This window comes from Pelodiscus sinensis, chromosome Z, assembly GCF_052426305.1.
Source record: "Pelodiscus sinensis isolate ZL-2025 chromosome Z, ASM5242630v1, whole genome shotgun sequence".
Lineage (NCBI taxonomy): Eukaryota > Metazoa > Chordata > Testudines > Trionychidae > Pelodiscus > Pelodiscus sinensis.
In genome coordinates this window covers 1,872,034-1,892,453 of record NC_143085.1, presented here as the reverse complement: position 1 = coordinate 1,892,453, position 20,420 = coordinate 1,872,034, and the positions used below count along the sequence as shown (strand labels likewise).

At 56.0% G+C, this 20,420-nt stretch overlaps 1 protein-coding gene across 7 annotated transcripts in view; it reads right to left on the bottom strand.

The window, feature by feature from the left end:
* Nucleotides 1–20,420, bottom strand: part of LOC102444267 (acyl-CoA dehydrogenase family member 11-like) — a 44,445-nt gene that overhangs the window by 22,936 nt on the left and 1,089 nt on the right. For 4 of the 7 annotated variants that reach the window (XM_089775302.1, XM_075917030.2, XM_089775303.1 and 1 more), the window contains exons 1-11: nt 18,661–19,070; nt 10,417–10,649; nt 7,534–7,633; nt 5,999–6,116; nt 5,639–5,781; nt 5,366–5,515; nt 4,314–4,408; nt 3,974–4,073; nt 3,216–3,356; nt 2,868–2,960; nt 1,283–1,390 (exon numbers count right to left, since the gene is read on the bottom strand). In XM_089775302.1, the coding sequence (XP_089631428.1) occupies nt 1,283–1,390; nt 2,868–2,960; nt 3,216–3,356; nt 3,974–4,073; nt 4,314–4,408; nt 5,366–5,515; nt 5,639–5,781; nt 5,999–6,116; nt 7,534–7,633; nt 10,417–10,649; nt 18,661–18,984 (1,605 nt within the window). In that variant the 5' untranslated portion in view covers nt 18,985–19,070. Of the gene's footprint in view, nt 1–1,282; nt 1,391–2,867; nt 2,961–3,215; nt 3,357–3,973; nt 4,074–4,313; nt 4,409–5,365; nt 5,516–5,638; nt 5,782–5,998; nt 6,117–7,533; nt 7,634–7,712; nt 7,786–10,416; nt 10,650–18,660; nt 19,073–20,420 lie in introns of those variants that run through there. The other 3 variants (XM_075917032.2, XM_075917033.2, XM_089775304.1) reach the window with 3 other exon arrangements.

The window sequence follows — 20,420 nt, the reverse complement described above, 5'->3', positions numbered from 1 at the left end:
AGGTCTACCCCGTCCCCGGGACGAGCCGTCAGGTGACCTGCATCAACCCCGCCTCAGCCTGGAGCAGCTGGTGGGGGGGGGGGGGTATGAGCAGTGTTTCTTAAACATTTTAAGACTGAGGATTTTTTTGGTGAGCAACAAAAAAAAAAAAGTCAGGGGAAAGTTATTGCGACAGGAAAAAAAAAATCACCTGGCCCTTTAAGGGCGGCCATTTTGAGCTCTGTTGTTCTCCGCAGCATACCAGTGCGCCATGGAACACAGTTTAAGAAACACTGCACAGAGGGGTCTCAAAATATAGTAGAAGAAAGGATGCCGGGTCCTTGTGGGGGAAGCAGTTGCAGGATTCAGGGGGACTCAGGATAAGGAGCTGAGCTGGGCCATTGGGGGCGGCAACGGTTGGCTCCTCCCCGGTGGACAGCTGCTGAGGCTGAGGGCGGGTTGTCCAGTCCCCCCCACATAGGCGACCAGCCTGCCCACCCACCGGTTGCTTTGATCCGGGTGCGGCCACCAGCGGTCACTCTGCAGTACAACTGGCCCTTCTATCAGCCCCCTCCCTTTCCGCGTGATGGAAATCAGACGGATTGCAGGCCCATCCCACTGTCCTGGCACAACCAAATCCTGACCTTGCTTTACGTGAGAAAAGGAAGCGGCCCACCAAATTCGGTGGTCCAGCTCTTACCGTGTAGGAGGCGTTCTTGAACAAACATGCTCCCGGACAGACAGATGGCACATTTCTAAAATATGTAGATCGATGCATATGCCACGTTACAGTTACACCCGCTCTGTGGCATGATTGGTCAGCTACGCGCCACATTTGGAACCGGAAACACACAACCAAAAATCCCCAGTCCCAAACACAACGTAGCACTGGGTTAAACCTAAGCTACGCAATTAGGGAAGTTTAAAGAAAGACGGCACGTGGTAAAGAATCGGTTTCTGTGCTTGTCGTGTTTAAATCGAGTAGCGTTTCTCTTTCGCACAGTATAGTTCCCAAACTGTAGCACGTCAACGTTCAGCTGTGGGAGAGACCCACACACTTTTGTTCCGAGTGATGAACCACCGCCGAGGCCGTATTCGGTCTGTGTTGAGCATCAAAGTCCGTCATCTCAAATTTGCTCATTTTTACGATTTTTTTCCCCCTAACGGCCAAGCGAACAAGTTGGCAGTAGCCTCGGCACTGAGTATGGGGAGATGCTGGCTTGGCGCCTGTGGCCATCGGGGCTCTGGCGGGACCAGGGAGGGGTTACCTCTGGTGGAACAACGTTTCTGGGGGAGAACTCACCTGCACCGCAGAGCAGTAGGCGTCGAGTACCCGGCCTTCGCTCTTCGAGAGCGAGCGCAGCACGTCCAGGGCCAGGACATTGGTGGTTCCCTCCCAGATGGTCAGCACCTGTGAAACGGGAGGGAAATCGGCCATTTTGATTTGTCCAAGAGCAGGGGTGGGGCGCTTACCCACAGGAAAATCAGTCGGGGTGGATGTGTGTGGGGGGGAGAGCACACGAGAGAGAGAAGCAAAAAAACAAACCAACCCCTCATTGACGTGGACCCCGATAAGAGAAGGACGCTCCTCACGTTCCCCTCACACACGAGAGCCTAGGAAGGCCCAGGCTGGTAGATTTTGTGCGCCTCCGCCCCCCGACACTACAGTAGGACAGGGTGGGGGCTGGAGTGCCAGCATGCGCTCCCCAATGCTGGGGGGGAGCCCTAAGTCTTGGGGGTTGGATCAGGACAAGCTGGGGGCAGTGGTCCAAGGCCGGGAGAGAGGAAGGCTACGGGAGGCAGACGAGGCCGAGAGGTCGGCGGGGGCCCACGGCCGGGAGAGAGGAAGGCTACGGGAGGCAGACGAGGCTGAGAGGTCGGCGGGGGCCCACGGCCGGGAGAGAGGAAGGCTACGGGAGGCAGACGAGGCTGAGAGGTCGGCGGGGGCCCACGGCCGGGAGAGAGGAAGGCTGGGGGGGCAGACAAGGCCGAGAGGTCGGCGGGGGCCCACGGCTGGGAGAGAGGAAGGCTGGGGGGGCACACGAGGCCGAGAGGTCGGCGGGGGCCCATGGCTGGGAGAGAGGAAGGCTACGGGGAGCAGACGAGGCCGAGAGGTCAGCGGGGGCCCACGGCCGGGAGAGAGGAAGGCTACGGGGAGCAGACGAGGCCGAGAGGTCGGCGGGGGCCCACGGCCGGGAGAGAGGAAGGCTACGGGGAGCAGACGAGGCCGAGAGGTCGGCGGGGGCCCACGGCCGGGAGAGAGGAAGGCTACGGGGGGGGGGGGCAGACGAGGCCGAGAGGTCGGCGGGGGCCCACGGCCGGAAGAGAGGAAGGCTACGGGGGGCAGACCAAACCGAGAAGTCGGCGGGGGCCCACGGCCGGGAGAGAGGAAGGCTACGGGGGAAAGACGAGGCCGAGAGGTCGGCGGGGGCCCACGGCCGGGAGAGAGGAAGGCTGGGGGGGCAGACGAGGCCGAGAGGTTGGCGGGGGCCCACGGCCGGGAGAGAAGAAGGCAACGGGGAGCAGACGAGGCCGAGAGGTAGGCGGGGGCCCACGGCCGGGAGAGAGGAAGGCAACAGGGAGCAGACGAGGCCGAGAGGTAGACGGGGGCCCACGGCCGGGAGAGAGGAAGGCTACGGGGGGCAGACGAGGCCGAGAGGTCGGCGGGGGCCCACGGCCGGGAGAGAGGAAGGCTACGGGGGGCAGACGAAGCCGAGAGGTTGGCGGGGGTACGGGAGGCCGGGCCTGGCGATGGGAGCCCGGAGGAGGGCAAACAGGTGGTGGTAGGCAGCCCGACAGCGCCCTCCAGCAGGAGACAGACCAGGGCATACCCGAGGGGGCCCCCCGCCCCAGAGAAGAACCTCCGGGCCTTGCGGGCACGTTCTTACCTGGGCGTCTCGAAGGGCGACCGGCAAGCCCGTGTCCTCCATGTAGCCCTGCCCTCCGAAACTCTCCAGCCCCTCCGAAATGACGGCGACGGTCTGCCAAGCACAGAGCCCCCACCTCCAGTGTGAACCCAGCCGGAGAAGCGAACTGCCGGGCGGCGGGGAAGGCTGAATTGGGCCGTGCCGACTCCCGGAGGCAGGTTCCTACGTGCCCTACGGGAACGGATCTAGGGCAGCTGTTCAAACCAGGGGCAGCCGGCCCTTTGCGGGGGATACAAAGAGCTTCCAGGGGGCGCATCGACTCCTACATCCCCCAGACCCGCCTGCGGCTTCTCTTCTACCCCGCGGTACCTGCTTTCCCGTGTAGAGCTTCGCGACCGGCATGAGCAGCCGGAGAAGATGCAGGTCCCGTTCGCTGGCCAGCTTGGTTTCCTCTAAGCCCAGCAGCCTGGCCGTCTCCATGAGCAAGAGAAAGGCCCCTCGGGTTTCCACCTGCAGGGAGAGACGCAGGAAGTGCTGTCGGGACGATCGCTCGGCGCACGCCCCCCGGCCAGTTGCGAAACCACGCTCCAGTGGGGGAGGAACGGTGCCGTTTCTTTAGGCTCCGGCAGATCCTAGCTCAGTGTTTCTTAAATTGTGTTCAGTGTGCAGCGGAGAACAATAGAATTCAAAATGGCCGCCCTTAAAGGGGCAGGCAACTTTTTTTTTTTTTTTTTTTTTTGGAGGAGGGCGCACCAAAAAAATCCTTGGTGTTGCTCCTAAAAAGAAATGATTGTTTGGCGTTTCTCAGTCTTAAAAAGTTGACGAAACACTGCCCGCACCCCGACCCCGTTCTCGGCTGTGCCCCGACCCCGTTCTCCGCTGTGCCCCGACCCCGTTCTCCGCTGTGCCCCGACCCCGTTCTCCGCTGTGCCCCGACCCCGTTCTCCGCTGTGCCCCGACAGCCTCCCACAACCATACGCAAGGTGTCCTGCCAAAGATTTGTGTGGAGTAGGCGGGGGATGGAAAGGAAACTTGCCCGACTTCCGGGCTGCTCCTGTGAGCGGCCGGACGGGAATTCAGCAGCGCGCTGAGCCGTCTGGGTCCGGACAGGAGCGAGGAAGCCTTACCTCCAGCCGGGCCAAGGTCTGCATGTGCAGGGGGTGGTCCTTGAGGAGTTTCCCAAAGGCGAGCCGCTTGCCGGCGTACTCCCTGGCCAGGCTGATCACCCTGGGGAGGGAAAGGCAGGCGAGGAAGAAGGATTAGCGGCTGTAACCGTTCCGTTCCCGTCCCCACCAAACCTGCCCCCTTCGAGCTAGGCTCAGATCGGCCCTGCCGAATAACCCCGCCCGGCCGCCACGGGACAAACACAAATCTCGACAGGGGCATGAGCCGTCGTGGGCGCTTCCTCAGATGAGCCGCAAAGGGGGCCCTAAAATCGGTAACCGCCTCTTTGCCGGTGCGCGTCACCTCCTCATGCCGGCCACCGCAGAGATGACGTTGTGCAGCCTCGTGATGGTCAGCATGTCGGCAATGGAAGCCACGCCCCGGCCCTCGGCAGAGATCTGAAAGCATCCAAGAACGGAGGCTAACGTCACGCCCCACCCCGGGGAGCGGAGTATGCGAAGGGGGTGGCAGAACCGGACGCCCCACGCCATCTCCGTCCCCCGTGTGCGCCCGTCAGCCCCGCCCCCAGGGTAAGGGAGAGTGGCACGAGACGGCGGCGGGTTGTGTAGCGGGGAGCAGAGCTGCCTCGCAAGCAGCCGACCTGGGTTCAATTCCCACCCAATGCAGAGCAGGGATGTTAAATATCGGTTAACCGAATAGTCGAGGAACCTCATGAATACTTAGTGGTTAGTCGACTATTCAATAGTCCCCCGGGAATGGGGCCGTTCCGCAAAGAGCTGATACTCCCCCCGCGAAGAGCTGATATTCCCCCGCCCCCTCTGAAAGAGCCAGAGCCGCGGCGTCCCCTGCAGACTTCAAAATGTCCGCCTTAAAAGGGCAATGCCAGCACTGCTCTTAAAAGGGCAATTTTTTTTTTTTTTGCTTGACGAAATGTGGCAGCCAGGGTGTTTTGTTGTTGTTGAACAACTCTCCCCCCCCCCCCCCCTTTGGCTCTTTGTGCTGTATCCACCACTGCTTTGGCTCTTTGTCTGTAACAGGTTGGCCACCCCTGGACTACGCTATTACATCCCAAAAGCAGGGCTGTGGTTTTTTAAGGGTGTTACGAGGAGGAAGGAGAAAAATTCGGTTCTCCGAGGACAGGACAAGAAGCAACGGGCTTAAATTGCAGCAAGGGAGGTTTAGGTTGGACATTCGGAAAAACTTCCAAAGAATCAGGGTGGTGAAACACTGGAATAAGTTGCCGAGGGAGGTTGTAGAACCTCCATCCCTGGAAATATCGAAGAGCAGGTTGGATCGACATCGATCAGGATGGGAATTGGTCGTGCGGCAGGGACGGGAACAGGACTCGGTGACCTCTTGAGGTCTCTCCCAGTTCTGGGAGATCTCCTGCGTACCCGGTGTGCCTTGCATCCGTCCAGCAGTAGTTCGGCTGTCGGCACCTGCCTCGTCCCCAGCTTCTCCTTGAGCCGTTGCACTTCAATGCCGTTCAGCTTCCCCTCCTGATCTCGGACCTCTAGGTAGAAGAGGGACAGGCCCCGGGAGCCCTAAGGGGGACACGGCGGAGAGACGCTGGAGACCCCTTCGATGCGGGCTGAATGGGGGACGGTCGGCTCCGGGGAAGAAAACCGTTTCTCTGCCACCTCCCCGGGCTCCAGGGGGAAACTGACCTCTTCCACCCGCCCCTGAGCATCCACGATCCTTGCCAGGGTCAGCGACACGTCGGAGTCCGTGGCCGAAGTGAACCACTTGAAGCCGGAGAGGGAATACGTGCCATCGGGCCGCTCCCTGGCCACTGTTTCTGTGCCGCTGGCTGCAAGGAAGGGACACACGAGATCTTGCTGAGGCCGGCAACGCGAGCTCGAGGCCAGTACTGAAGGAAGGGCTCGGAGGATCGGATTTATTACGGGCGAGCGTCAGACCGTCTAGGTGGGGTCAGGCGCACGGTTTCCCTTGGTTTTAATCCGCCTCCCGGTTCTGCAAACAGCCCCCAAGTGTTGGACAGACGCTTTCGTCCCCGCGACACCTACCGACGTCAGAGCCGCCTCTGCGTTCCGTCATCCACTGGCCAGACGTCCAGAACGTGCCGGGGTCCCGGGACGTCAGGCGGCCAAACGCGTCGGCCAGGAACCCGGAAATACCCAGAGACTGGGGAGAAGAGAGGAAACCGGCAGTTGGAGAGAGAGATCCAAGCAGGCCAGCTAGACTTTCGCTGACCACGTCAGCTGTTCTCTGAGGAAGCTGAGATCAGAGGCAGGACAACCCGCCAGGCTGGTACAGGACAAACGTAAGAACATCAGACCAACGGTCCATCCAGCCCCGTGTCCTGTCAGCCGACAGTGGCCAATACCAGATGCCCCAGAGGGAGGGATCACAACAGGTAATTCTCACACGATCCCTCTCCTGTTACCCATTTCCAGACACCATTCCTACCCGTCCTGTCTACTAGCCATTGCTGGACGTAACCTCCACGAATCTATCTAGCTCTTTTTTGAACTCTGGTCTTCACCACACCCTCCAGCGAGGAGTTCCACAGGTTGGCCGTGCGCAAGAAAAGCATCCTTTGGTTTGTTTGCTGCCTAGTCATTTCATTGAGTAACCGCCCTAGTTCTTACGTGATGGGAACAAGTCAGTAACTTTTCCGTATTTCCACTCCGGTCGTGAATATATAGACCTCGATCCTACCCCCCACCAGACCTCTATGATGTCAGGTGGTACGGAGAATCTTCTTGCCACGTAACTAGGTGGTGGGTCTTGCTCGTGTGTCCAGATTCGGGACTGGGAAACAGGTTTTTTCCCCACTTCTCTGTGCACCACCAGGGCATCTCCCCCCGAATCGATCCCAGCATCTCGGTGTCTCCCGGCCTCTCCCCGCGAGACACAATGTAGGGCTGAAACGCGTTCGTCTTGCCCAAGTCAAGTCTCGAGGGGACACAAAGGCCTTCACAAACTGCCGAGGCTCGCCCGGGCACCTGTCCCTGGTTGAGATGGGTTCAGGATATTGACAGAGTCCCTACCCTGGTCTCTGTGTCTGGTGAGTCCTGGAGTCCATCCACAACACACAGCGAACTGGAGGGATTTGCTTCCAGGGCAGATTCTCCCTTGCAAACCCAGCTCCTTGGCACGAGAACCTCGTCTACCGTACGCAGATCGAGGGTCTGGCCCCGGCTTCTAGCACCCCCTTTGGCGCAAGGAAATGAAGAATCGGGAATTTGCGGCCTTGCGGCGAAAATGCCAGGAACGCCACGTCTGGGAAATATTTATTAGCATTCCAGTAACAGCTAGAGGCTTTGCTAGCAGAGCTGGTCAAAAGGACCATAGAGAAGTCCTCCAAGAGGCTAGAGAGGCTCTGGAGGACCAACTAATTGGGCCAGGAGGGACTATAAGACTAGCAACAACTCAGTTACAGCCCAGGCCCGGAAGGGAGAAGAACACGGGTAGGTGGGTGGTAGAATCCCACAGGTGGGATCCCACGTCCTCGCCACAACACCGTGCCGTCCGTCCGTGACCGCAGAGCCCTGCAATCCGACAGCCAGGGCCGGGGCGCGATTCGCCGCCTTCTCACCTCAATGACTTTAGCCGCTCCGTCCGTCATGGCGAGCGGGCAGGTGAAAAGGCCGGCGGAGGGGGCGTACAAGTACAGCTTCGCGACCTGGTGCACGCGGCTGCCAATGAAAGAAACCAGGATAGAACCTTTTTCCACCCAAGATCCCTTTTTAGACGTCACGATAAGCCAAGATCTACCAGGTGTCCGGTTTCCGCCCGGACAGTCCAATAATTACGTCTTCTGTCCGGTTTCTCGGATGGAAGGCTGCGTCTGGTTGGGGGAGCAATTTAAAGGCACAGTGATTTTTTTTGGTTTTTTTTGCTCAACAACTTTGGTTCCCTGGGGATTTTTTTTGCTCAACCAATTTTTTTCCCCGCCTTGTTTGGGATTTTTTGTGACCGTATCCGGCAACCCTAAACCTATCCCTTCCCCAAGACTCCACCCCTTCCCTGAGGCCCCGCCCTCTCCATCTCTTGCTACACTGCCGCTTTTTTCCGATCCTTCCGTCGGAAGAGGTTTTTCCCGTCTAGACTAGGCCAAATGTCGGAAAAACCCCTTCTTTCGGAAGGCCTCTTATTCCTCGTGGGACAAGGAATACAGGGGCTGCCGAAAGAGCATTTGCTCGCTCTTCCGCTAAGAAAAGCGGAAGAGCAAACACATCCCTGGATGCGGATATCCCTGGTATCCCGGAAAAACTCTTGGGCTGCGTCTAGACTGGCAAGTTTTTCCGCAAAAGCAGGCGCTTTTGCGCAAAAACTTGCCAGCTGTCTACACTGGCCGCTTGATTTTGCGCAAAAGCACTGACGATCTGTTGTCCGAAATCAGTGCTTCTTGCGCAAATGCTTGGACGTTCCCGTTGCCTTTTCCGGAAATGTTTTTGCGCCAGAGGGCCAGTGTAGACAGCTGAAAACTGTTTTGCGCAAAAAAGCCCCGATGGCGAAAATGCCGATCGGGGTTTTCTTGCGCAAAACCGCGTCTAGATTGCCACGGATGCTTTTCCGCAAAAAGTGGAAAAGCCCCCGTGCCAATCTAGACACTCTCTTCCGCAAATGCTTTTAACGGAAACACTTTTCCGTTAAAAGCATTTGCGGAAAATCGTGCCAGTCTAGATGAAGCCTTGTGGTCTAGCCGGACCCTCATTGGGTTGAGACAGGAGGTGCAGGCTCTGGGGTAGGAGTGAGGGATTTGGGCGTGGGAAGGGGTAGGAGGTGGAATCTGGATGAAGGAGGAGGTGGAGAAAGGGATGCTGGCTCGGGAAGGAGGATGCAGGCTGGGAAATGTTGGGGTTAGGAGGAGGGTTGGGGCTGTGAGGGTGCAGGCATTTGGGTTGGGGTACGTGAGGGGCTCAGGGCAGGGCGCTGAGGAGTATGATGGGCCCAGGACACAGATTTGTTGTGGCGGAAGACGGGATGTCGGGGTGCAGGTCTTTGAGGATGTGGGGCTCAGGATAGGGGGTTCCAGTGTATGATAGGCTCAGATGTGGGGGGTACAGGAGTGTGATGCTGCTGCGACCAGATGGGGACTTGGCCCCAATTGTGGGCTTACTGGTTGGGCTTCATTTTTAAATAAAATACTATGCCAACCACAAAATGGATCAGCGTTGTCTTTATTTACGAGAGGGGCAGGGAACCGGGTTTGAATTAGGGGTCACTGACTTGCAGAAAAGTCCGCTGGGGCCACACAAGTGAGATGCAAAAAAAAACTACCCCTCCAAACCCCCAACGCCCCCCAAGCCTCACTAATGTGGCCCCAACTGGGCTGGTGGAGGCAGGAGACAGGGTGCTGGTGGGGGCAGGGGACAGGGTGCTGGTGGGGGCAGGGGACAGGGTGCTGATGGGGGCAGGGGACAGGGTGCTGGTGGATGCTGGGGCAGGGGACAGGGTGCTGATGGGGGTAGGGGACAGGGTGCTGGTGGATGCTGGGGCAGGGGACAGGGTGCTGATGGGGGTAGGGGACAGGGTGCTGGTGGATGCTGGGGTAGGGGGCAGGGTGCTGATGGGGGCAGGGGACAGGGTGCTGGTGGATGCTGGGGTAGGGGACAGGGTGCTGATGGGGGTAGGGGGACAGGGTGCTGGTGGATGCTGGGGCAGGGGACAGGGTGCTGGTGGGGGCAGGGGACAGGGTGCTGGTGAATGCTGGGGCAGGGGACAGGGTGCTGATGGGGGCAGGGGACAGGGTGCTGGTGGATGCTGGGGTAGGGGACAGGGTGCTGGTGAATGCTGGGGCAGGGGACAGGGTGCTGGTGAATGCTGGGGCAGGGGACAGGGTGCTGGTGGGGGCAGGGGACAGGGTGCTGGTGGATGCTGGGGTAGGGGACAGGGTGCTGATGGGGGTAGGGGGACAGGGTGCTGGTGGATGCTGGGGCAGGGGACAGGGTGCTGGTGGGGGCAGGGGACAGGGTGCTGGTGGATGCTGGGGCAGGGGACAGGGTGCTGGTGGGGGCAGGGGACAGGGTGCTGGTGGATGCTAAAGCAGGGGACAGGGTGCTGAGGCAGAGTGCTGGTGGGGGCAGGAGGCAGGGTGCTGGTGGGTACTGGGACAGGGAGTCCCTGGTGAACACTTCCTTCCAGGACTCCTTCCCCCCCACAGGAAGCCAGCAGGTAGAAGGAAGTTCCCAGCATGCCACAGACCTGGCCTTTCAGGTATGGCTCCAGGTGTCTGGGGGAGGGAGGAGCAGCATGCGCACATCCTGAAACCCCACAAGTGGTGCACAGCTTTGGGACTGCCCCCACCCCACCCCACAGGAAGCTGGCGCTACCTCCTTTGTCACTGGAGGTAGCGTCAGTGGGGGCTTCTTGAGGGTGGGGGGGGAGCCGAACGCCTCGCGATCGACTGGTTGATCCCTCCCGATCAACCCATCGATCGCGATCGACCAGTCGGTGACCACGGCCCTAGGCTGACCTCCAGCTTGAGTATCTCCTCTCGTAGGCTTCAGCCACCAGCCCCTCCTCCGCCGCGATCGCTTTCATCCTCTTCCAGGCAGGGCACGTGATGATGCGGTCCACGCGCCGCCCCCAGGCGTCGTAGGGCTGCAGCGCGGGAGGGTTCAACTCGCACTCCCGCCCCAGAGCGTCAATCTCGGCCGTCACACGGGCTCCAAACCGCTCCAGATCCGGGCTCACCTGCTCCAGCACCTGCAAGGGAGCCCGCGGGAGAAGTCAGAGGATGGAACGGGCCCTGGAGGGCACCGCCCGTCTCTTTACCGACCCCACCCCCTCCAGCCTCTCTGTCGGGGGAATCTCGACTGAGTTGGGACAGTGGCTGCTCTCCGTGTCGCGCTGCCTCCAGGTTTTCCCCTCCTTTGGCAAAACAGCCCACCCCGGCCGCTCCCCTGGGCTTTCCAGAAGACAGCCAGGCCCTGAGAGAGGCGCTCATATCCCGCCGACGGGGACTCGAGAGAGAAACGACAACAGCCGTGTGTGCGTGCGAGAGAGAAACGACAACAGCTGTGTGTATGGGAGAGAGAGAGAAAGAGAAATGACAACAGCTGTGTGTATGGGAGAGAGAGAGAAATGACAACAGCCGTGTGTGTGAGATGACAACAGGGAGGTTGTGTGTGTGTGAGATGACAACAGGGAGGGGGTGTGTGTGGGAGAGAGAGAGAGAGAGAGAATGACAGGGAGGTTGTGTGTGTGCGTGAGATGACAACAGGGAGGATGTGTGTGTGCGTGAGATGACAACAGGGAGGGTGTGTGCTTGTGAGAGGACAACAGGGAGGGTGTGTGCTTGTGAGAGGACAACAGGGAGGGTGTGTGCTTGTGAGAGGACAACAGGGAGGGTGTGTGCTTGTGAGAGAGGACAACAGGGAGGGTGTGTGTGTGTGAGAGAGAGAAAGATGACAACAGGGAGGGGGGGGTGTGGGAGAGAGAGAGAATGACAGGGAGGTTGTGTGTGCGTGTGTGAGAGATGAAAACAGGCAGGGTGTGTGTGTGTGAGAGAGAGATCACAACACGGAGAGTGTGTGTGTGATGACAACAAGGAGTGGGGGTGTGTGTGACAGACAATCACAGGGAGGTTGTGTGCGTGTGTGTGATGACAACAGGGAGGCTGTGCGTGTGTGTGTGTGAGATGACAACAGGAAGGGTGTGTGCGTGTAAGAGATGACAACAGGGAAGGTGTGTGCGTGAGAGAGAGAGAGAGGGTATCACAGGGAGGTGTGTGTGTGTGTGTGAGAGAGAAAGATGACAACAGGGAGGGTGTGCGTGTGTGAGAGAGAAAGATGACAACAGGGAGGGTGTGCGTGTGTGAGATGACAACAGAGAGGGTGTGTGTGTTAGTGACAGAGATGACAACAGGGAGGTATGTGTGTGCATGAGAGATGACAACAGGGAGGGTGTGTGTGTGTGTGTGTTTGCATGTGAGAGAGAGAGAATCACAGGGAGGCTGTGTGTGTGTGTGTATGTGATGACAACAGGGAGGTTGTGTGTGTGAGAGAGATGACATCAAGGAGTGTGTGTGTGTGTGAGATGACAACAGAGAGGGTGTGTGTGAGAGAGAGAGACAGAGAGAGAGTATCACAGGTGTGTGTGTATGTATATGTGATGACAACAGGGAGGTTGTGTGTGTGTGTGTATGTGATGATAACAGAGAGGATGTATGTGTGTGTGTGTGTGTGTGTGTATGTGTGCATGATAACAGGGAGATTTTCTGTGCGTGTGTGTGTGAGATGACAACAGGGAAGGGGTGTGTGTGAGAGAGAGAGAGAGAAAGAATCACAGGGAGGTGTCTGCGTGTGTGTGTGAGTGTGTGATGACAACAGGGAGGGTGTGTGTGTGTGTGTGTGAGAGAGAAAATCACAGGGAGAGGGAGGTGTGTGTGTGTGTATGTGTGTATGTGATGACAACAGGGAGGTTGTGTGTGTGTGAGAGATGAGCACAGGGAGGGTGTGTGCTTGAGAGAGAGAGAATCACAAGGGGTGTGTGTGTGTGTGTGATGACAACAAGGAGGGTGTGTGTGTGTGTGTGTGACAGAGAGATGACAACAGGGAGGGTGTGTGTGTGTGTGAGATGACAACGGAGGAGGTGTGTGAGAGAGAGAGAGAAAGAATCACAGGGAGGTGTGTGTGTTTGTGTGTGTGTGTGTGAGTGTGTGATGACAACAGGGAGAGTGTGTGAGAGAGAAAATCACAGGTAGAGGGAAGTGTGTGTGTATATGTGTATGTGATGACAACAGGGAGGTTGTGTGTGTGTGAGATGAACACAGGGAGGGTGTGTGCTTGAGAGAGAGAGAATGACAAGGAGGTTGTGTGAGTGTGTGTGCTGACAACGGGGGGGGCGTGTGTGTGAGATGACAACAAGGAGGGTGTGTGTGTGTGTGTGTGTGTGTGTGTGAGAGAGAGAGATGACAACAGGGAGGGTGTGTGTGTGTGTGAGATGACAACAGGGTGGGGGTGTGCGTGTGTGAGTGACATGACAACAGGGAGGGTGTGCGTGTGTGTGAGATGACAACAGGGAGGGTGTGCGTGTGTGTGAGATGACAACAGGGAGGAGGTGTGTGAGACACACTATCACAGGAAGGGGGTGTGTGTGTGTGTGTGTGTGAGATGAACACAGGGAGTGTGTGTGTTTGAGAGAGAGAGAATCACAAGGAGGTTTTGTGTGTGTGTGTGTGCATGTGTGTGTGAGAGAGAGAGAGAGAGAATCATAGGGAGGGTGTGTGTGTATGTGTGTGAGATGACAACAAGGAGGGTGTGTGAGTGTGTGAGAGAATCACAGGGAGGTTGTGTGTGTGTGTGTGTGTGATGACAACAGGGTGTGTATGTGTGAGAGAGATGACAACAGGGAGGAGGTGTGTGAGAGACAGTATCACAGGAAGGGTGTGTGTGTGTGTGTGTGTGTGTGAGAGATGAACACAGGGAGTGTGTGTGTTTGAGAGAGAGAGAGAATCACAAGGAGGTTTTGTGTGTGTGTGTGTGCGTGTGTGTGTGCATGTGAGAGAGAGAGAGAGTATCATAGGGAGGGTGTGTGTGTATGTGTGTGAGATGACAAGGAGGGTGTGTGAGTGTGTGAGAGAATCACAGGGAGGTTGTGTGTGTGTGTGTGTGTGTGATGACAACAGCGAGGGTGTGAGTGTGTGTGTGTGATGACAACAGGGTGTGTATGTGTGAGAGAGATGACAACAGGGAGGTTGTGTGTGCGTGAGATGACAACAGGGAGGTTTGTGTGTGTGATGACAACAGAGAGTGGGGTGTGTGTGTGAGTGACAGAGAGAGAATAACGGAGGTTGTGTGCGTGTGTGTGTGAGATGACAACAGGGAGGGTGTGTGTGTGTGTGTGTGTGTGTGTGTGATAGAGAGAGGACAACAGGGAGGGGGTGTGTGTGTGAGATGACAACAGGGATGGTGTGTGTGTGTGAGTGACAGAGAGAATAACAGGGAGGTTGTGTGTGTGTGTGAGATGACAACAGGGAGGATGTGGTTGTGTGTGTGTGTGTGAGGTGACAACAGGGAGGGTGTGGTTGTGTGTGTGAGAGAGAGATGACAACAGGGAGGGGTGTGTGTGTGTGTGTGTGTGTGTGTGTGTGTGTGTGTGTGTGTGAGAGAGAGAGAGAGAGAGAGAGAGTGATGACAACAGGGAGGTGTGTGTGTGTGTGTGTGAGATGACAACAGGGAGGGGTGTGTGTGTGTGTGAGATGACAACAGGGAGGGTGTGTGTATGTGTGAGAGTGATGACAACAGGATGGGTGCGTGTGTGAGATGACAACAGAGAGGGTGTGGTTGTGTGTGTGAGAAATGACAACAGGGAGGGTGTGCGTGTGTGTGTAAGATGACTACAGGGAGGGTGTGCGTGTGTGTGAGATGACAACAGGGAGGTGGTGTGTGTGGAGAGAGAATCACAGGAAGGGTATTTGTGTGTGTGTGTGAGATGACAACAGGGAGGGTGTGTGAGAGAGAGAAAGAGAGTATCACAGGGAGGTGTGTGTGTGTGTGTGAAATGACACCAGGGAGGGTGGGTGGGGTGTGTGTGTGTGTGTGTGAGAGTGTGAGTGTGAGTGTGAGAGAGAGAGAGAGATGACAACAGGGAGGGGTGTGTGTGTGTGTAAGAGAGAGAGATGACAACAGGGAGGGGGTGTGTGTGTGTAAGTGACATGACAACAAGGAGGGGTGTGTGTGTGTGTGTGTGATGACACCAGGGAGGGGGGGTGTGTGTGTGTATGATGACACCAGGGAGGGGGTGTGTGTGTGTGTGTGTGTGTGTGTGTGTGTGTGTGTGTGTGAGAGAGAGTGTGAGAGATGAAAAAGGGAGGGTGCGTGTGTGTGTGAGATGACAACAGGGAGGGTGTGTTTGTGTGAGAGAGAGATGACAACAGGGAGGGTGTGCGTGTGTGTGAGAGAGATGACAACAGGGAGGGAGTGCGTGTGTGTGAGAGAGATGACAACAGGGAGGGAGTGCGTGTGAGAGAGAGAGAGAAGCACAAGGAGGTTTTGTGTGTGTGTGTGTGTGTGTGCGCGTGTGCGTGAGAGAGAGAGAGAGAGTATCATAGGGAGGGTGTGTGTGTATGTGTGTGAGATGACAACAAGGAGGGTGTGTGAGTGTGTGAGAGAATCACAGGGAGGTTGTGTGTGTGTGTGATGACAACAGCGAGGGTGTGAGTGTGTGTGTGTGATGACAACAGGGTGTGTATATGTGAGAGAGATGACAACAGGGAGGGTGTGTGCGCGTGAGATGACAACAGGGAGGTTTGCGTGTGTGAGATCACAACAGGGAGGGGGGGTGTGTGTGTGAGAGAGAGAGAGAGAGAGATGACAACAAGGGGGGGTGTGAGATGACAATAGGGATGGTGTGTGTGTGTGAGTGACAGAGAGAGAATAACAGGGAGGGTGTGCGTGTGTGTGTGTATGTGTGAGATGACAACAGGGAGGGTGTGCGTGTGTGTGAGATGACAACAGGGAGGGTGTGCGTGTGTGTGAGATGACAACAGGGAGGGTGTGCGTGTGTGTGAGATGACAACAGGGAGGAGGTGTGTGAGAGAGAGTATCACAGGAAGGGTGTGTGTGTGTGTGTGTGTGTGATGACAACAGGGAGGTTGTGTGTGCGTGAGATGAACACAGGGAGGGTCTGTGTTTGAGAGAGAGAGAATCACAAGGAGGTTGTGTGTGTGTGTGTGTCTGTGTGAGAGAATCACAGGGAGGGTGTGTGTGTGTGATGACAACAGTGAGGGTGTGTGTGTGTGAGAGAGAGAGAGAGAGAGAGTATCATAGGGAGGGTGTGTGTATGTGATGACAACATGGAGGTTGTGTGTGTGTGTGTGTGAGAGATGACAACAGGGATGGTGCGTGTGTGTGTGAGAGAGAGATGACAACGGGTGTGTGTGTGTGTGTGAGAGAGAGAGAGTATCATAGGGTGGTGTGTGTGTGTGTATGTGATAACATGGAGGTTGTGTGTGTGTGTTTGTGTGTGTGTGTGTGTGTGTGTGTGTGTGTGAGAGAGAGAGAAAATCACAGGGAGGTTGTGTGTTTGCGTGAGATGACAACAGGGAGGGTGTGTGTGTGTGTGTGTGTGTGATGACAACAGGGTGTGTGTGTGTGTGAGAGAGATGACAACAGGTAGTGTGTGTGTTTGTGTGTGATATGACAACAGGGAGGATGTGCGTGTGTGTGAGATGACAACAGGGAGGGGTGTGTGTGAGAGAAAATCACAGGGAGGTTGTGTGTGTGGGTGAGATGACAACAGTGAGGTTGTGTGTGTGTGTTCGTGTGTGTGTGAGATGACAACAGGGACAGTGTGTGTGTATGTGAGTGAGATGACAACAAGGAGGGTGTGTGTGAGAGAGAATCACAGGGAAGTTGTGAGTGTGTGTGTGTGCGTGTGTGCGTGTAAGATGACAACAGGGAGGGGGTTTGCGTGAGAGAGAAATGACAACAGGGTGTGTGTGTGCGAGAGATGACAACAGGGTGTGTGTGTGCGAGATCACAACAGGGAGGGTGTGCGTGTTTGTGTGATGACAACAGGGAGGGTGTGCGTGTGTGTGTGAGATGACAACAGGGAGGGTGTGCGTGTGTGTGTGAGAGAGAGAATCACAGGGAGGGTGTGTGTGTGAGAGAGAGAATCACAGGGAGGTGTGTGTGTGTGTGTGTGTGTGTGTGTGTGTGTGTGTGTGTGAGAGAGAGAGAGAGATGACAACAGGGAGGGTGTGAGTGTGTGTGTGATGACAACAGGGAGGGGTGTGTGTGTGTGTGCGAGAATCACAGAGAGGGGTGTGTGTGTGTGTGTGTGTGTGAGAGAGAGAGATGACAACAGGGAGGGTGTGTGTGTGAGATCACAACAGGGAGGGTGTGTGTGTGTGCTGACAACAATGAGTGGGATGTGTGTGTGTGACAGAGAGAGAGAATCACAGGGAGGTTGTGTGCGTGTGTGTGTGAGATGACAACAGGGAGGGTGTGCGTGTGTGAGATGACAACAGGGAGGTTGTGTGTGTGAGAGATGAACACAGGGAGGGTGTGTGTGTGAGAGAGAGAGAGAGAATCACCAGGAGGGTGTGTGTGTGGGTGAGAGATGACAACGAGGGTTTGTGTGTGTGAGAGAGAATCACAGGGAGGTTGTGTGTGTATGTGTGTGTGATGAGAACAGGGAGAGTGTGTGTGTGTGTGTGTGTGAGATGACAACAGGGAGTGTGTGTGTGCGTGTGTGTTAGTGAGAGAGATGACAACAGGGAGGTATGTGTGTACGTGAGATGACAACAGGGAGGGTGTGTGTGAGAGAGAGAATCACAGGGAGGTGTGTGTGTGTGTGTGTGTGAGTTGACAATAGGGAGGGTGTAAGAGAGAGAGAGAGAGAAGAGAGAGAGAGAGAATGAATCACAAGGAGGTTGTGTGTGTATGTGTGTGTGTTTGTGAATGAGAGAGAGAGAAAATTACAGGGAGGGTGTGTGTGTGTGTGTGTGTGTGTGAGAGAATCACAAGGAGGGTGTGTGTGTGTGATGACAACAGGGAGGGTGTGTGTGTGTGTGTGTGTGTGTGTGTGTGTGTGTGTGTGAGTGAGAGAGAGAGAGAGAGAGAGAGAGAGAGAGAGAGAGAGAGAGAGAGAATATCACAGGGAGGTTGTGTGTGTGAGAGAGAGATGACAACAGGGAGGTATGTGTGTGCGTGAGAGATGACAACAGGGAGGGGTGTGTGTGTGTGTTAGTGAGAGAGATGACAACAGGGAGGGTGTGTGTGTGTGTGTGTGTGTGTGTGTGTGAGAGAATCACAAGGAGGGTGTGTGTGTGTGATGACAACAGGGAGGGTGTGTGTGTGTGTGTGTTTGTGTGTGTGTGTGTGAGAGAGATAACGTCAGGGAGGTGTGTGTGTGTGAGAGAGACGACAACAGGGAGGTATGTGTGTGCGTGAGAGATGACAACAGGGAGGGGTGTGTGTGTGTGTTAGTGAGAGAGATGACAACAGGGAGGTGTGTGTGTCTGTGTGTGAGAGCGAGATGACAACAGGGAGGGTGTGTGTGTGTGTGTGATGACAACAGGGATTGGGGTGTGTGTGTGATGAGAACAGGGAGGTTGTGTGTGCGTGTTTGTGTGTGTGTGTGTGTGAGAGAGAGAAAGAGAGAGAATCACAGGGAGGTGGTGAGGTTGAGTGTGTAAGAGAGAGAGAGAGAGAGAGAATTACAGGGAGGGTGTGTTTGTGTGTGTGTGATGACAACAGGAAGGGTGTCTGTGTGTGTGTGTGATGACAACAGGGAGGGTGTGTGTGTGTGTGTGTATGTGATGAGAACAAGGAGGTTGTGTGTGTGTGTTTGTGTGTGCGTGCACACAAATGCCCCCACGGGTATCATGGCGCCCGCAGGCACCGTGTTGGGGATCACCGCCATAGGTCATGCCCTCCAGCCCCCGAATCATTTGGTCCCCCTCCAGCGGATCCCCAACCTTTCTATACCGGGGGGCCCCGAATAGTTTTTCGACATAACTTCCGCCCAAACGGCGCGCCGGGAATCCAGCTGGACGTGAACACGGTTCCGCAATAACGGGGATCGGCGACGCCCGGGGTTTTCGTTCTGCGGCGTCGAGGCCACGCCGAGAGCCACCGGACGGAACGGGAATCGCCGGATCCGATACGCCACGGCGTAGCCCGACCTCATTCCAGCCCCTCTCCCCGCGCAAAGGTGCCGCACACACGACAAACAAACAAACCGCACACACGACACACACGGCTCAAACCTGGGGGGGCAGGTGTGTCCTCAAGTAACGCTGCAGGAAAGCGTCGTCCACGTAGGGGTTTCCAAGCCTCGGTTGCTCTTGGAAGAAGGTCCCAATTGCCGTTTTGGCAAAGGCTAACGTCGGCTCTTGCAAGGGGCGGGGATGCCCCGGCTCCGGTTTCTGACTCTGAACCGTCGACATCTTGATTCCTCGACCGGTGAGTTTTGGGCACAGGGGCCGGCCGCCGGGGTGCCACGTCGGGAAGAGACGGGCAAGTGAGCACGGAGGCCGGCCGCCAGGGTGCCACATCGGGAAGAGACGGGCACGTCTGACTCTGGAAAACATAACCGGGGGTTTGACTGGGCGCCAGGGCTCGCTCCACGGCTAATTGCGACAGCTCACACACGGAAACTCGGCTGTTTTCCCCTCCCTCCGGGGCTGGGTTTCCCTGCAAGACCGCAGGGAGGGAGGAGAGCAAAGCACCAATAGGAACACAGGCCCTCCCCCAAAATCCACACAACCACACGTGCAAACAGCAGTCCCCGTAAGAGGCCCCAAGCAGTGCTATCGATCCGTTTTTTCTGCTAGCAGCCGGACGGGAGAGATCATAAAATACTAAGACTAGAAGAGACCTCAAGAGGTCATCGAGTCGAGTCCCCTGCCCCCATAGCAGGATCAAACACGGTCTAAGACCATCCTTGATGGACATTTATCTAACCGACTCTTAAATATCTCGAAAGATGTATCTAACCGACTCTTAAATATCTCCAAAGATGTATCTAACCGACTCTTAAATATCTCCAATGATTTATCTAACCGACTCTTAAATATCTCCAAATACTCTTAAATATCTCCAAAGATTTATCTAACCGACTCTTAAATATCTTCAAATACTCTTAAATATCTCGAAAGATGTATCTAACCGACTCTTAAATATCTCCAAAGATGTATCTAACCGACTCTTAAATATCTCCAAAGACGGAGATTCCACGACCTCCCTGGGCAATTTATTCCCGTGTTTCACCCCCCTGAGAGTTCGGAACTTTCTCCGAACGTCCAGCCTCAACCTCCCTTGCCGCCGATGCTTTTTCGAGCGGGGATTAAGTGAATACGGCGGACCGCTGCGGCCGCCTCATCTCCAAACAGATCTCTCGGCACTAGAAAAATTTCCAAAAAGGGCAATCGAAACGATTGGGGGTTTGGAACGGGTCCCGTACGAAGAGGGATGAAAAAGACGGGAACTTTTCAGCTTAGAAAAGAGGAGACTTAGGGTGTGTCTAGACTACAGGGTTTTGTCGACAAAAGTGGACTTTTGTCGACAAAACTATACCTGCGTCCACACTGCCGCTGAGTACTGTCAATATAACGTCGAGAGAACTCAGTAGTTTTGTCGACGTACGTAAACCTCATTCGACGAGGAATAACGCCTTTTGTCGACAGAGTTCTGTCGACAGAAGGCATTATTGCATCTACACTGACCTTTGCGTCCACACTGTTATGTCGACAAAGCGGCTAGCTTTGGCGACAGAACTGGCTGCAGTCTAGACGCGCTTTGTCGACAGTATCTGTTGACAAAACTTCTGTCGACCAAACCCTGTAGTCTAGACGTACCCTATCTGTCGACAAAACGTCTGTCGACCAAACCCTGTAGTCTAGACGTACCCTGTCGACAAAACTTCTGTTGACAAAACCCTGTAGTCTAGCCGTACCCTATCTGTCGACAAAACTTCTGTCGACAAAACCCTGTAGTCTAGACGTACCCTATCTGTCGACAAAACTGT